This window comes from Haliotis cracherodii, unplaced genomic scaffold (genome assembly GCF_022045235.1).
Source record: "Haliotis cracherodii isolate W230 unplaced genomic scaffold, xgHalCrac1.p SCAF_5, whole genome shotgun sequence".
Taxonomy (NCBI): Eukaryota; Metazoa; Mollusca; class Gastropoda; order Lepetellida; family Haliotidae; genus Haliotis; species Haliotis cracherodii.
The window spans coordinates 34,515,284-34,530,449 of record NW_027266308.1 but is presented as its reverse complement, the minus strand read 5'-3'; the positions used below and the strand labels follow the sequence as shown (position 1 = coordinate 34,530,449).

Below are 15,166 nucleotides of genomic sequence, written 5' to 3'. Positions count from 1 at the left end.
ACACATCACACATTGTATCCATGTCGGGAATCGAACCCGGGTCTCTGGCGTGACGAGTGAATGCTTTAACCACTAGGCTACCTGACCGCCCCTATAGGTAACTAGAGGCAGATCTATTTGAGCCAACTACATGCAGACATAGACAAGGACATATTGCCCCAATGAATAGTAGTAGTAAATGTGACAGAATGATTAGACACTGGTCACATATGCGCCAAAGATTTGTTACATATCTGGTATGCAGATGCAATGTGTTTGTCCTGTGCATTTGCTAACTTGAACTCTTACGTATTGATTGGAAATATTAGGTATCATCAGTGCTGGAACATATTGCAAAGAAGTGTTTATTCAGAAGAGAACATTGCCTTATTACAGACAATATGATGACATGCTCAGAAGGGCTATGCACTGTTGAGCTAATACTTTGCTTGACCGCAGAAGAAACTATTAATTCATACCTTGTGAGCTCTGGAAACTTCCATTGACCAGTTCCGACCAGAAGAAGCAAGTATTCGACCAGTTAGATACTGCTCAGCTTCACTGTATCTGCAACAACAACCTAACATTAATTCTTCGTTACAAACAACAATTGCTAGAGAGTACCACCACACTGTTTGTATCCCTCGGTAGAACAGTCCCACATCTCTGTGTGTGTTGTTGTTGTTTTAACGTCCACTCAGCAATATTCAAGCGATATGACAGCGGTCGGTAAATAATCAAGTCTAGACCAGATAATCCAGTGATTGCCATCATGAGCATCGATCTACGCAATTGGAATATGATAACATGCATTAACCAAGTCAGCGAGCCTGACTACTCGATCCTGCTAGTCGCCTCTTGCGGATAGAATGGGTTCCTGAAGACCGGATCTTCATGGGTCAACTTGCAGGATTTGGGCATTACATTGGTTTCATTACACCAAATAACCTTAAAATCATGTAAGTGTTTATTATGGACTATAGAGGTCAACCAACACAAGGTGTACCTCAAACATATCTTATTTCAAAACGTAAAATTAAATGTGATTGGTAAACAAGCCAAAAGATCCAAGTTCCTTTCCCTAACTAAATGAATTACAAAACATAATTTCAAGCGTGACAAGTAAATAGTGAGTAAGTTGGTTTTAAAGCCTCTTTGAACAATACTCCAGTTATATCATAGTGTGATAAAAATAAAGAAGAAAGCCCAAAATGATACCAGTCTAAAACGTTTACCACTTTTGTGAAACCAATGGTGCTGACAAACCTAGAAACATAATCGGGGCATACCAGGATTAAAACCCATGATAAAAGTTTCTGGTGTGCCAAAGGGACACAACTCAGCACAGCGAACTGCAGGGCCTTAAACGACCGAGCCACCCGTACTCCTGACAAGTTGCAAAACAAAATAGGAGTACCTTGAAAACATGTATTGTTAAATGGAATTATGAGTATATCACAAGATATTCAAGGTGTGACTAAGATTTCATTTGGCCAAAGAGTAACATCCCTTGAAAGATCAAGTGTACACAAGCATTTCCATTCAATAACAATGTTATAGTAAGGGCCTGTAAACGGTGGCAACTAGAAAAGGGGCGTGTTTCACAAAGCGATTGTGGAACTACAATCATCACAAGCCTATGTTAAAGTATAGGAATTATGATAGTCACTATTATCACTTGTGAAATGGGGCCCTGGATTTGATGGAGTTGGTTGCTCATTATTTTGAAACATCATGCCTTGAACCAACTTGTGTTGGCCTAAAAACATGAAGAAATAGGAAATATCTGAAGTACTCAGGTTGAGATGGTACACAGCCCTGTACAAGGAGAAGTTTGTGGAAATTCTGAAGGACTGGTTTGAAAGGATGCAGAACCCAGGGACATTAGGAACAGGTACTGAAGATTGTTCAAGGAACCCATCTTGGGATTGTGAGTATTACAGATTCTCAGTGATAAATATTTTGTGCGGTGGACGACAATGAATGAAGATGTCTTGTGAGCATGTGTCACCAGTTGGACCAGAACCAGGTATTTCATCAGAATTACCCAGTGGACTATGGCAGGAATTAGTATTTCATTTCTCGTTCCTATCAGGACCATTTGCTGGTTGCAGTAGCCTTTTATTCTAGTTGGGCTGTAGTTGTGTTGCTCTAGATGACGATTACCCAGTGTGTAATCAAGGTTTGTTTACAAGATACGAGGGGTAGCTGAAACATTCTGAGTCCATGATGGATTACACTGGTGGAGTTGGTTTCTATTCTTGTTCAGTGTAATCCCCTCCAAGGTCCACAACTTTCTGGCAATGATGCTGGAGACCCTTGATTCCACAGGTGTAGAAGGCTTTTTCCCTGTGTAGACCACAGGAGAAATTACATCATCATCAATTGCATAGTACTTGCCAACTGTTCTTTCTTCATGTTTGGAAAGAGGTGGAAATCTGATGATGCCAAATTTAGTGAATACGGAGTAAGCTCAATAGGTTTCTAAAGCCAAAACATCAAGCCCAGTTCTTTCTTTCTTCAGAATGTTCTCAACTCTCTCAGGAGAGATGCCTGCTGTATTGGCTATGTATGTCTGAAAACAATATGCTGCCTGGTTGTGTGTTAAGCACGCAAAGTATTGTACTTAGTTAAGGGTGTTCCATACATCCTTCGTAGCTTGCTTCATAGCTTTTCTGACCACTTTTGGGGTCTAGTAGCAGAGCATCTCCCCAGAGAGCGGAAGATCAAGGGTTCGATCCCCGGCCATGTCATACCAAACGGTACTAAAAGATGGTACTTGCTGTTACCCTGTCTAGAGCTCACCATTAAGGGGTTAAAACAAGGACTGGTCGGCTTGGAGTGTTAGCACTATAAAATTGGCTTTAGCAGCCACGCACGCACGCACGCACGCACGCACGCACATCGCTATGTAAGTGCAATAATCTTGGATGTGACGTTAAACCCCATTTCACCTCATCTCATAGGTTTTGGAACACCGCTCATACCTTTATCCATCTCAGAAGTGGGGAGTTACTATTAAGAATATTTGGTGGCATGGCTATCATCCAACATCCACCATCTGATTGAAGGATGTGTCATTGACAGCACCTTTTCGATCATTAGAAGAGTGGAGGTGAATCGATCATCTGGAGGGCAGAGATATCCTGTGATCAAGTGGGAGCGAGCTCCGATGTAGGTGATGTCCTGGTTAAATGTTAGTTTCCATTTGGAAGGATGAATGATGTGTCTAGAGAAGAGTCTGGACACACTTGTAGTTGAGATCTGTCCTGATTGGCTGCAAGGATGTCGTCCAAATATCCATGGAGACAAACCACATGTAGATGGGCGAAACTGATGACTGGGGGCGTAATCCTGGTGAATAACAATGGGGCGATGGAGATCCTGAAAGGAAGTACCTGGAACTCAGATCGGCGGCCATATTGGAGAAATTGGAGATATTTCTGGGACTGGGGATGAGTTAGCACCTGCAGATACACATCCAGAAAGGTCAATGCTGAAGAGCCAATCTGTAGTGTCAAATGTAATTTTCAGACAGGAGGTATCAGGAGGTATCAAGAAGTGCTTGTTCAGGACCTTGAGATCTTTGATCACTCATCTTGGTGGAGTTCTTCTTGAGAACCAAGAACACCAGGGAGTAATAGCCATACTGGTGTCTGTGTCTAGGAATTTCCTTATGGCCTGCTTGTCTGATGAGGCTTTGATGGCTAGGTTGATGGCTCCTTCCAAATGGAATCTGTGACCTGTGGGATGGAATACAAGTTGGGGTCAGGTCTTGAAGTGTAGCTTGTAACCGTGAGAGATGACGTCTATTATCCAGCGGTCGGACTAAATGAGTCTTGATATCTGTAAAATGACTTAAAGGATGAACAGTTCCTGATATGATTCATGTGTTTTACGCCAGTAGAGTGAGTGAGTGAGTTGGGCTTAACGCCGCTTTTAACAATATTCCAGTTATATCGCGGTGTGTCAGCTTAATGTGGGAAGAAAGCCTGAACTGATGCAGGTCTCAGACGTTTACCACTTCGGTGAAACTCACGAGCACGGGTGTGGTGCTGACAAACCTAGAAACATAATCGGGGCGAACCGGGATTCGAACCCACAATCATAGGTTTCTGGCGTACCCAAGGGACGCAACTCTGCACAGCGAATCGTGGCGCCTTTGACGACTGGGCCACCCGTGCCCCCTACGCCAGTATATCTAGTAATGTCGTGATAAAGGAGATGTTAATCAATGTATTGTATTGTGGGCCTCATATCACTATACAATACTGTGTCGCCATATCGTTACACCACTAGTGACATCACCATCCTTCTGGCATGAGATGAAACAGCCTTAGATGGTACTTACGACAGGAGTTGATGTTGCATCCAAAGTATTTGGAATGAAGTCATGCTTACCATACCATGAAGCAAGCTGTGGATCAATCTGACTTTGTCTTGATGAAGTGACTTATGAAGTGACCTACTTACTGGCACGGCTCCCATACAGATCACATGTCCAAAAGCTATGAATTCACAATGCCCTTCAGAAAGTGTTATATTTGGTAAAACACTTTCTTAATAAAGTACAGATTCTAGAACATTTGGGTGTTTGAGTCCCATCCAGGATTCGAACCCACACTGCCAAAGTGAGGTACCTAATCGCCTCGCATCAATGCACTGAACTGACGAAAATGTTCATTGACACATATGGTAAGTGTGGTTATAGGAGTTCCAATTGAGAATGGTTGGGTAATCGATACCACAATGCATTTTTGTATGGTTTAATTGGGTGGAAATGCAATTTTCAACGGTACAAAATACCCCAGAAAGTATACATGCTATATTACGAAAATCAACAGTATTCTTATCAGAAATAATTGTTGTCACCAGTAATGTATATTTTTAGGTAGGCATTGCAAGTGGCGAACAGTAGCCAATAATAGAATTTAAGTCACATATGTAACCGAAATTTTTACTTCTAAGAGGGTTGGATAACAATTTTGAGAGCACATTCTTTAGATTTCATGCTATGTTTATGAGTGAGTGAGTGAGTGAGTGAGTGAGTTTGGTTTAACGCCGCTTTTAACATTATCCAGTTATATCGCGGCCTGTCAGCTTAATGTGGGAGGAAAGCCCGAACTGATGCAGGTCTCAGACGTTTACCACTTTGGTGAAGAGCACGGGTATGGTGCTAACAAACCTAGAAACATAATCAGGGCGAACTAAGATTCGAACCCACAATCATAGGTTTCTGGCGTGCCCAAGGGACGCCACTCTGCAAAGCGAATCACGGCGCTTTAGACGACTGGGCCACCCGTGCCCCCCCATTGTTTATGAAGCGAGAGATACATGTTGGTTTTACAGTACTGTGTGGTTCAGCGAGTCATGAGAAGACTTTACAGAAAAAGCCAACTATGAACATACAAGCAGGCTATGACAGGTCACCTGATCTACAGACAGACGAGCAGCTCAAGGCCGTGACAAACTCACTTGACTTTCAGTCAGGTGAATAAAAAAATTAAGAATGAGCACATGAATTAGAATATTTCTGGACAAACATTTCTGTCGAGAGAAACCCAAACAATTACCTAAATGGTTTGTCCTCCTCAAACTCTCCCCAAATCACTTGTGCCTGCAAACCTGCCAACTGCAAGGCAACTTTCTCCGACACAGAGAATTCATCCAACTGAAAAACATCCAACAACAAAAATAAGTTCATTTTACACCTCAGTTTTAACACAGACAACAAGGGAGTACATATACCCATCAGACTGATCTTAGTTACCATTCTCACAAAGCTGGTTGCATGTCTTAGTGACAAGTAACCAAAGGCTGAGATCGTCTTCACGAGACAACTACACACGTCACAAGACAATTACACATGATAATCTTAATCTCTGCATATAAAATAATGCCTAGCATGACAGGCAATACGACTGAAATTGTAAATAATCATGTCTAGTTTTGTTTTATTGCACATTTCTCCAGATTGTTCACCTAAGATTTAAAAAATGATTTGCAGAGAAGGGAGTTTTAGTGAAAATGGCAAGCTCATAATGAACATTTATTAAGTTATCACAAACATATAACATCTTTGAAAGTAGGTCATAGTGCATTCCACCGATATCATTAAATTATCATCACTGTTTTACAAAAGGATTTTAAAAATATAACCACAAAATGCATAAGACTTTAAAATAGACCACGGACGAAATGGCATTTAAGTAACAAGTTTAGTGAAAATGTTAAACATAGTTTTCAAATGAAGTTACATGTTGGTAACTTTGTACATGTCATCCTTCTTGAAGCATCGGTGAAAAAATCATCTTCAGACTTTGACCTCAAGGCTGACCTTGACCACTGACATGACTGGTCAATGTGACAAAAAACACTTCCCTGGGTTACAAAGGAGATGTTCATGATATATCACGAACGATGTCAAAGCGCCCAGAGAAAGTCAAGCACCATGCAAGTGTGTGTGTCTTTGTTGTTTAACGCTGCATTTAGCAATATTCCAGCTATATGACGGCGGTCTGTAAATAATCGAGTCTGGACCAAACAATCCAGTGATTGACCACATGAGCATCGATCCACGCAATTGGGATTGGTGACATGCCTCAACCAAGTCAGTGAGGCTGACCAATAGATCCCGTTAGTCATCCCTTATGATAAGCAAAGTCGCCTTTCAATGCAAGCATGGGTTGCTGAAGACCTATTCTACCCCGGATCTTCACGGGTCCCAAGCACCATGTGGTCATCAAGATGCTGGACCCCTCCCATGGTGGGGGCTAAGTTGATGAGATATCCCCGAATGAATTCACCAATCTTTCCTAATGAGCTGCAACCTGGTGTAGACTGCCGCATGCTTACCTTCACAACTTTGTTGACAGCTTCAGCATACAAGAGATGGTATTCCACAGGGTCATTTGGAATGTCATGAACATGGCGGTACACTCGTTTCTTGAACACCAACTTTGCATCACTTCCTCCTAAGGCTAATTTTGGGCCCTTCTTGTTCACAGTCTCATATTTGCTTGGTTGTGCTGACAGTCTGTCCAAGCTAAACAGATGAAATCAAAGTTGAAAAGACAGCAAATAATCAACTACAAACAAGGGGAGACAGGCAGGATTTCCCCTGCTCTTGTCTTAGATGTTCATAACAATTATAAGCTTCAGTACTTCGCTGTTTAACGCTGCACTAAGCAATATTCCAGCTAGGGTGGTCTGTAAATCTACCCAATTGGGATACGCTGGCATACATCAACCAAGTCAGCAAGCCTGACAACCTGATCCCGTTAGTAGCCTCTTATGACAAGCACTGTCGCCTTTTATGACAAGTATGGGTTGCTGAATACCTATTCTACCCTGGATCTTCACGGGTAGAGTATAACCCAAAAGAATATGTAGTGTATGTCGAAACTACAAACTATATTAGCACAAATTGTAATGTTAGACGTACCACTTCTGTAAGCTCTCACACCTAAGAAGTAAGTTTCACAAAGAACTCACATGACAAAGTAGACACAATTTATGGATAACAACTTTGATAGCGAAAACGTTATGTTGACATATAATATGACATATAATAGTCAAACTACAACAAATATGACTTTCGAGTCAATGTATGGCATTTATGATATATATGTCCATTCTCTATCCACTAAAGTTCATTTCAAGGCATCAATAGTGTCAATCTGACCATGGTTGCTATAAATAACGGTGAGTTATGCGATCTTCCGATCACTTCACATACGATTTCGCCAAAATGAAAGTAAACAGATTTACAATGAACACTTTTTATAACCCGACAGTGTAATTACATGATTAGTTTGCATACTTCAGTACAGATTTGTTGACATGGTATATTTCTGGTGTTACATGCTGGCAGTAATGTATTTGTGTTCGGGGGAAAAAAACCATCAAATCTCTTCAACCCCGTGTAAAAGACAACCCCCCTTGAAAGCCCCCTAATTCTAGATACATAAAACTTGCCTTATACACAGCGATATATGGTATGTGTTACCTACAATTATGGGTTGTTTTTAAAAAAATGAAAGGTATGCAAAAACATACGTACTGTTCCCACTGGGCCAGAATGTCACTCACATATTCATATCTCCTTACAAATCTTTCAATATCTCCAGTAACCTGCAATATAAGACATACATACATGTACATCATAACAATATTACTTCATCATATTAAATCTATTTTGTCCACAGTTTAAACTAGCCTTGAAGAGCATCCCATTCAAGACAACCTGCAGAGTACATCTCCTACAAATTCTAAATCAAATCCCAAAATTCATTATGTATCATTTATCCATAAATTCTGTTAAAGTGAGTGAGTTAAAATTTTACGTCACATCAGCAATATTTCAGCCAAATCATGAGACAAAAGTATACATTATTAACAAATATATTTAGAGTGTTTTACGCTACCCCCTCGAGGATACAGCCACTAACAATCTAAGTTACTTAGTAGCACTACCAATTTACAACATAACACTACATACATCAAAACTAATCAATTAATTCAATTTCTTTTAAAAAGCAAAGAATTAATTGTTTGATAGGCATTACTTAGAAGTTGACAAATGACAAAGTTGAGATAATTCATGGATAACTTCTATATTTACTGTAAAGGCGAGGTTTCAGTATACACAACTGGATACAATATTTGACGTAATAATCGCCCAGGGCGCTCTCAAAATTAGAAATAGGGGGCTCTTATTAGAATATTATGTTGGTGAAAAAAACAGAGTTGAAAGATAAATTTTGTGGTTTATAGTGACAGCCTGAAATGTTTATGTACGACAGATATATTTACACGAGTGTGTATCATACGCGAATAAATAAGTCCTGTGTACATTGATCAATCGGAAGGGGTGCTAATTGGGATTGTTCACTAGCCAATATATCAGCAAATATCACCGTGGGCGCTTATTACATCGAATACGGTATGTCATATTGATGAGGGACATGAGTATTTCATGCTTGTTTAACACGGCTGCCGTGATTTCATTGGCCTTGTACTTTGAGATTATATCAATTATTTACAAGGTTTCGACAGATAAATGTAGCAAAACATTAACTCGGACATGAAATGAGAGAAATACGGTACCGATGGGAATACAAAGACGAATGTTTGCATATGGTAATTGATAACTAGATGAATATATTCAGTCAGTTACCTCATAAATTGCCCATCCTTCCACACTCCCAAGTCCGATCTTTTCTGCTAGCCTTTCCAACAACTCCGTACTTGTGTCACAAGGTAGAACTGTTACAGCTTTTGTCTTCCCATCCATGAAATACACCTTACAAATAATTGGGCTCAATGCTCTTACACTCTGGAAACAAACAAAAACATTTCTAAAACAGTGCCCGGAGTTCTTTAGCTCATCTGAAAGAGGTTCTGATTTTTGCAACAAAGTGAAATATGGCACTGTAGCTCACCTGGATAGATAGTCATCAGATCAAAATGAAAACAAAGATGGCCACTAACAAAAGTTGCTATTCAAATATTTTCTGCCCAGATACTGAGAACTAAAAACTAACACCAAATGCTATACATTTGAGCAAAACACAAACACATAAGTTGGCTTCCTCATACTGGCAATTTTAGAGGAGGAGTTGTTTACAAAGCCACAAATACGTTTTGAGAGAACTTATGAGCATGTTATAAACACAAAGATCAAAACATGATCAAACTTTAAAATAGCAACAGAAAATAGAGCCTAATGGCTTTTTAGCTCACCTGAAACAAAAAGAAACAAGAAAACAGTGATATCACTATGCCAAGTCACGGGGCACATAAGAACTGTGTTTGTTCATATAGTAGTAAATAATATGGAAGATAATGTTGAACATGCCTTTGGAATTGCATTCATTGCAATAATTTTAAACGAAGCAAAAAGGCTTTTCCCCCATATTGGTCCTGTTGTCGATGAAAATACTACTCACCTCGTTAAAGCCATAACAACAGTTGCAACCATAACATCATCGATTGGGAAAAGCTTAATTCCAATTCTGGGACAATTGCTGAATACTTCAGCCCCTAAGCAGGTCTAGGTAAATTCCTCAGTAATGACTAGCACTTCTAGACACTAAACAGTGATTTTGACACAAAAGGCTGTATCTAGGTCAATGACTTGGACCCAAGAAATGTAACAAGTCAATGGCAAATGTCAGTAAGTAAAAAAAATCACAAACTTCTGGCTGGACAGCCTTTAATCATTTAACAATGGCCAATATATATGAAGTGGCCAGTGAACGTTGAGATAAGAAAAGCCCTACCCATTTACATGGGGCTGCAACATTACTTACCATAATTTCAATTGCTGATGGCGGCAATTTTCGTGAGGACACACGGGGGACTGTCAAATGTTTGTGACACATCAGGGCATACTTGCCAACAAGAGCATCTGAGCAATTCATCTTCACGTAGGAGAGCAGGTACTGAAACACAATCCACATGGCCTTGTAGCTCACCTGAAAACTTCAGGAATATTCACAACATTACACTTTAGGCCAGGTGAGGTGAGGTGAAACGGGGTTTACCATCATGTCCAAGATTATTGCACTTATATAGTGACGTGCATGCACGTGTCTGTGTGTGTGGCTGCTTGTACTTGTCCGGACTGATGCCGATTTATAATGCTAGCCCCCTGAGATACCATGCCGCAGTTTAACATGAATACCCTACTCAGACACAGTATACTGACTCCGAGCCGACCAGTCCTTGTTTTAGCCCCTTAATGCAGAGCGCCAGGCAGGGTAACAACAAGTACCATCTTTTAACATCTTTTGGTATGATGCGGCTGGGGATCGAACCCTGGACCTTCACCTCCTCAGGCGGATGCTCTACCACAAGACCACGGAGGTAGTCATAAGACAAGGATAAACAGGAATACACAAAAATTGACTGTCGGCAAAGCATCTGAACTGAACAAACTTGCTGTCAGCATAGCCATGCAAACATTTTCTGTATAAATATCAAACAATAGTTATTACTGTTAATAATTCAAAGAATACAACTTCTGTTTACATCAGTGTCATAGTTCTTGTATTTTGGCTGTCATCACACTTTCAAGTCTTCAGATTTTCAACAAAAATCCTTTTCACTGTAAACTATACATAAGCAATTAAGATACAAATAGTACCTGCCCCTGAACCCTGTACCTGTGCAGCCAGGATACATGTAGAATACTTAACTCACTCTCATGAAATACCAATCTTATAAGTGAATAGGTCTCGCTTTCACCATCAGATACCAGAACTATTCACAAGCTTACAAAATGTTATTACACGGAAATGGGTTTACCTTTTTATTTATTACTTGCCATTTATAAATTCTTTTTTTTAAATTTCACTGTCGTGTGTACATAGGCAGACATCTACACGAACCATGGCATAGTGCAATGGAGTTTAACAGAATAATACTTCAAACACGGCCAACCTTTAGAATTCAGGGGTACATTCCACAAAGCTCTTGTAGAGCCATATACTCCCATACAATAATATGGACTTCCGACTGTCGTTGTGCAACAATTGCCTTGTGGAACAGGGTCTCTATGCCATAAAGCTTACAATCAAGTCTCAATATTCTATGATGTGATATGAAGAGTATTGTGACAAGATCCATCAGCGAAACAATGCCAAGTGACGTCAACCTAGCAACAGGGTTGCTGGTAAGGGGAGACAGCCTAGCAACAGGGTTGGTGGTAAGGGGACACAGCCTAGCAACAGGGTTGCAGGTAAGAGGAGACAGCCTAGCAACAGGGTTGCTGGTAAGGGGAGACAGCCTAGCAACGGGGTTGCGGGTAAGGGGACACAGCCTAGCAACAGGGTTGCTGGTAAGGGAACACAGCCTAGCAACAGGGTTGCTGGTAAGGGAACACAGCCTAGCAACAGGGTTGCTGGTAAAGGCACACAGCCTAGCATCAGGGTTGCTGGTAAGGGGAGACAGCCTAGCAACAGGGTTGCTGGTAAGGGGAGACAGCCCAGCAACAGGGTTGCTGGTAAGGGGAGACAGCCCAGCAACAGGGTTGCTGGTAAAGGCACACAGCCTAGCATCAGGGTTGCTGGTAAGGGGAGACAGCCTAGCAACAGGGTTGCTGGTAAGGGGAGACAGCCCAGCAACAGGGTTGCTGGTAAAGGCACACAGCCTAGCATCAGGGTTGCTGGTAAGGGGAGACAGCCTAGCAACAGGGTTGCTGGTAAGGGGAGACAGCCCAGCAACAGGGTTGGTGGTAAGGGGAGACAGCCTAGCAACAGGGTTGCTGGTAAGGGGAGACAGCCCAGCAACAGGGTTGCTGGTAAGTGGAGACAGCCCAGCAACAGGGTTGCTGGTAAGGGGAGACAGCCTAGCAACAGGGTTGGTGGTAAGGGGAGACAGCCTAGCAACAGGGTTGCTGGTAAGGGGAGACAGCCTAGCAACAGGGTTGCTGGTAAGGGGACACAGCCTAGCAACAGGGTTGGTGGTAGGGGGAGACAGCCATCATGGCTCAGCTTCATCCCTGGGATGAAAAAGGATGACGCTTGGTAGCTGTAGCACAGGTTGAAGGAGAAAGCAGGAGTTGTAAAGGGTTGGGGCAGGGAGTCTTCGGCATTTAACGTCTAGTAGACGTTTCAGCAGGAGCAGCAGTTGATGGAGATGAGATGACGTTAGCAATCTTCTTGGCTGCCTCCTTTCTCCTAGCCTTCTTGATAGAATCCAATGAATGGTTAAAGGCTGACTTTGATAGGAGGAGAGCACAGCTGGCATTGAGTCTCTTCAGTGCAGAAGGCATCTCTGCATTTCTAGAAAGCAGGATGAATCTTCCACTAATTTTCAAGCTGGGGGAGAGATCAAGGATGCCATGACTGACTCACACCAACACACATTAGTATCAAGCAACAGTGACGATGTAACACGAAAATCATGAGATTGAAACTAATAAGCTACAAATTAGCTACCAAGCTTGAGCACACACATCCTAAGTGCTGGACAAACCGTGAAAAGCTGATGTCTCTAACACACAGAGGAAAGAAGTGAGGATTTCCCGCCTTAAAACGTAAAGACTGGTGGTACTAATGCAGTGACAACTGATTATGTGTAGTTCAGCTGACAATGAAGAGGACTTCTGTGGAAAAATTTGAAGAACATTTGTTGTGTGATTGCAGCCAAAATACAGGAAGTTTTATATCATGTAATAGAGGTAGAGTATTCACAAGAATAATAGGTTTCTGGAATGCCAAAGGGATGCAACTCTGCACAGCGAATTGCAGCATCTGAGACAACTGGGCCACCCCTGCCAGGTATGAAGTCTGTTACGTTTGAAAAAAAATCAAATTTGGTGGTGGTGGCAGAGCTCAAATACATTAAGCAGGCCTCCATGCAAGAGACTGCCAATAGATAAAATTTGAAGAAACTGCATCAACACTAAAACAATATCTCTTCTGTTCTATAGCAGTGAAGAATATGAAATTTAAGAGATAATGTCATACCTTGTGCAAGTTTTTACTTGGTGAAAATGCAGCTGTACACAGGCAAAAGATGATCCATGCAATAACCAAGCTGTCAGCCTCAGGGTTGCCATTGGTTTGTTTTATCAACTGGCAGAATATTTCATCACGTAGTGCTATGCGTTCTATTCCCATTTTCACTATTGTCTGCATAATTTGCATTGAAGCGTCATCCGTCATTTCATCTCGCATAACCTTCGTCAATTCCTGAAAAGAGAAAAAACAACAAATGTAAGCCTTTGAACCTATCATGGTGGTACAGTGGTCCCTCGCTACACGCTACCAATGGGGTCCAAATAATTGGTTGGCGTTATAGACGATGAGCCGTTTAACCGAGGCCGAGGCGGGGGAGCGCGCTCAGCCAATCTCACGATCTTCGCCTTGTCTCGCACATTGCAATGATACAAGTTGTTTACTGTTCATAGTGTAAAAATATATATCCATTATGTTTTCGCCGTTTGTTATTATTTACAAGCCTTAACTGTCACATTCAATGTGAATGTAGTCTACTTACATGAAAATATCTATCGATAATGGTAGTAACAGACGCTATGAGTGAAGAGCCAATCATAATTCATTACACAAGTACAGAGTGATTCAGTGGCATTGATTGGTCATGTTGCTTAAAATACGGAAAACGAAAGATTTGACCAGCACTACGTGCATTCATACATATTCATGCAAATATAGATACACATTCAAGCCAGATTAATTGGTTTGATACGGTTACTTGATCCAAATCAAAAGGAATGACCGCCGTGTTGTGACAGCAACTACATGTGAGTTGACAGTGTCGCCTCAAATTGGATTGCCCACTAATTAAGAAAATAAACTTCGCTTGTGGTTCTCTTTTATTGCATGCATGCGCTTCTAAGATCAAAGGATGTATAGTGTGAAAAGTTAACTAGTAGAACAATAGTATTTCCGGGACTTGCCGCAGATGTTTTCAAACAGATTATTAGAACTCCATTCAGCGATAAACGGTTGATTATGCAATGAGAAGCGTTATGTGCAAATGAACAACGAACAACAATACAATCACGGCTGTGTAAAACTCTCAGTATTAAAAGTGTACATAAATTTTGGGAGCCATGCGATACCGCGCGTAGTAACCGAGGTAGCGCTTTATCGAAGAGCCCTATGGCGAGGGATCACTGTATATCACATTCACAGTTAACAGATGGCTGAGGGTCCAAAACATCAGTATCTTGCAGACAATCTAACCAGCAAAACAAACTTCTTAGGAAAGATGTGTGATAGATTCCATGACATGAAATAGTAATACACTGTAGCTCACCTGGATATGTAATTACAGTTAAACATTAGTAATGTATTTGCCTTGCAGAGGTCCTTGCATTTCTTTGATAACAGAACCAATAAACAAGAGGCTTTAATGTCTAATATTTACATTTTTATATTGAATGAAATTTTAAAATACCCCTGAATTGAAACAAAGAGCCGTGATATTGCTAGAATATTGCTAAAGCCACGTAAAACAATACTCACTCAATAGAGATAATGTTTACAGCGTAAGGTCAAATTTAGGTCAAAATGTAAAACATCGCAACAGACCAAATTTACATTTAATTTTGAGTGAGTAAGTGAGTTGGGTTTAACACCGCTTTTAACAGTATTCCAGTTATATTACGGCGTGTCAGCTTAATGTGGGAGGAAAGCCCGAAGTGATGCAGGTC

At 41.1% G+C, this 15,166-nt stretch overlaps 1 protein-coding gene across 1 annotated transcript in view; it reads right to left on the bottom strand.

The window, feature by feature from the left end:
* Nucleotides 1-15,166, bottom strand: part of LOC139441934 (unconventional myosin heavy chain 6-like) — a 100,893-nt gene that overhangs the window by 26,845 nt on the left and 58,882 nt on the right. The window contains exons 21-27 of the mRNA XM_071222680.1: nt 13,455-13,679; nt 10,293-10,424; nt 9,158-9,316; nt 8,042-8,112; nt 6,835-7,024; nt 5,553-5,650; nt 459-546 (exon numbers count right to left, since the gene is read on the bottom strand). Coding sequence (XP_071078781.1) covers nt 459-546; nt 5,553-5,650; nt 6,835-7,024; nt 8,042-8,112; nt 9,158-9,316; nt 10,293-10,424; nt 13,455-13,679 — 963 coding nt within the window. The remainder of the gene's footprint in view (nt 1-458; nt 547-5,552; nt 5,651-6,834; nt 7,025-8,041; nt 8,113-9,157; nt 9,317-10,292; nt 10,425-13,454; nt 13,680-15,166) is intronic.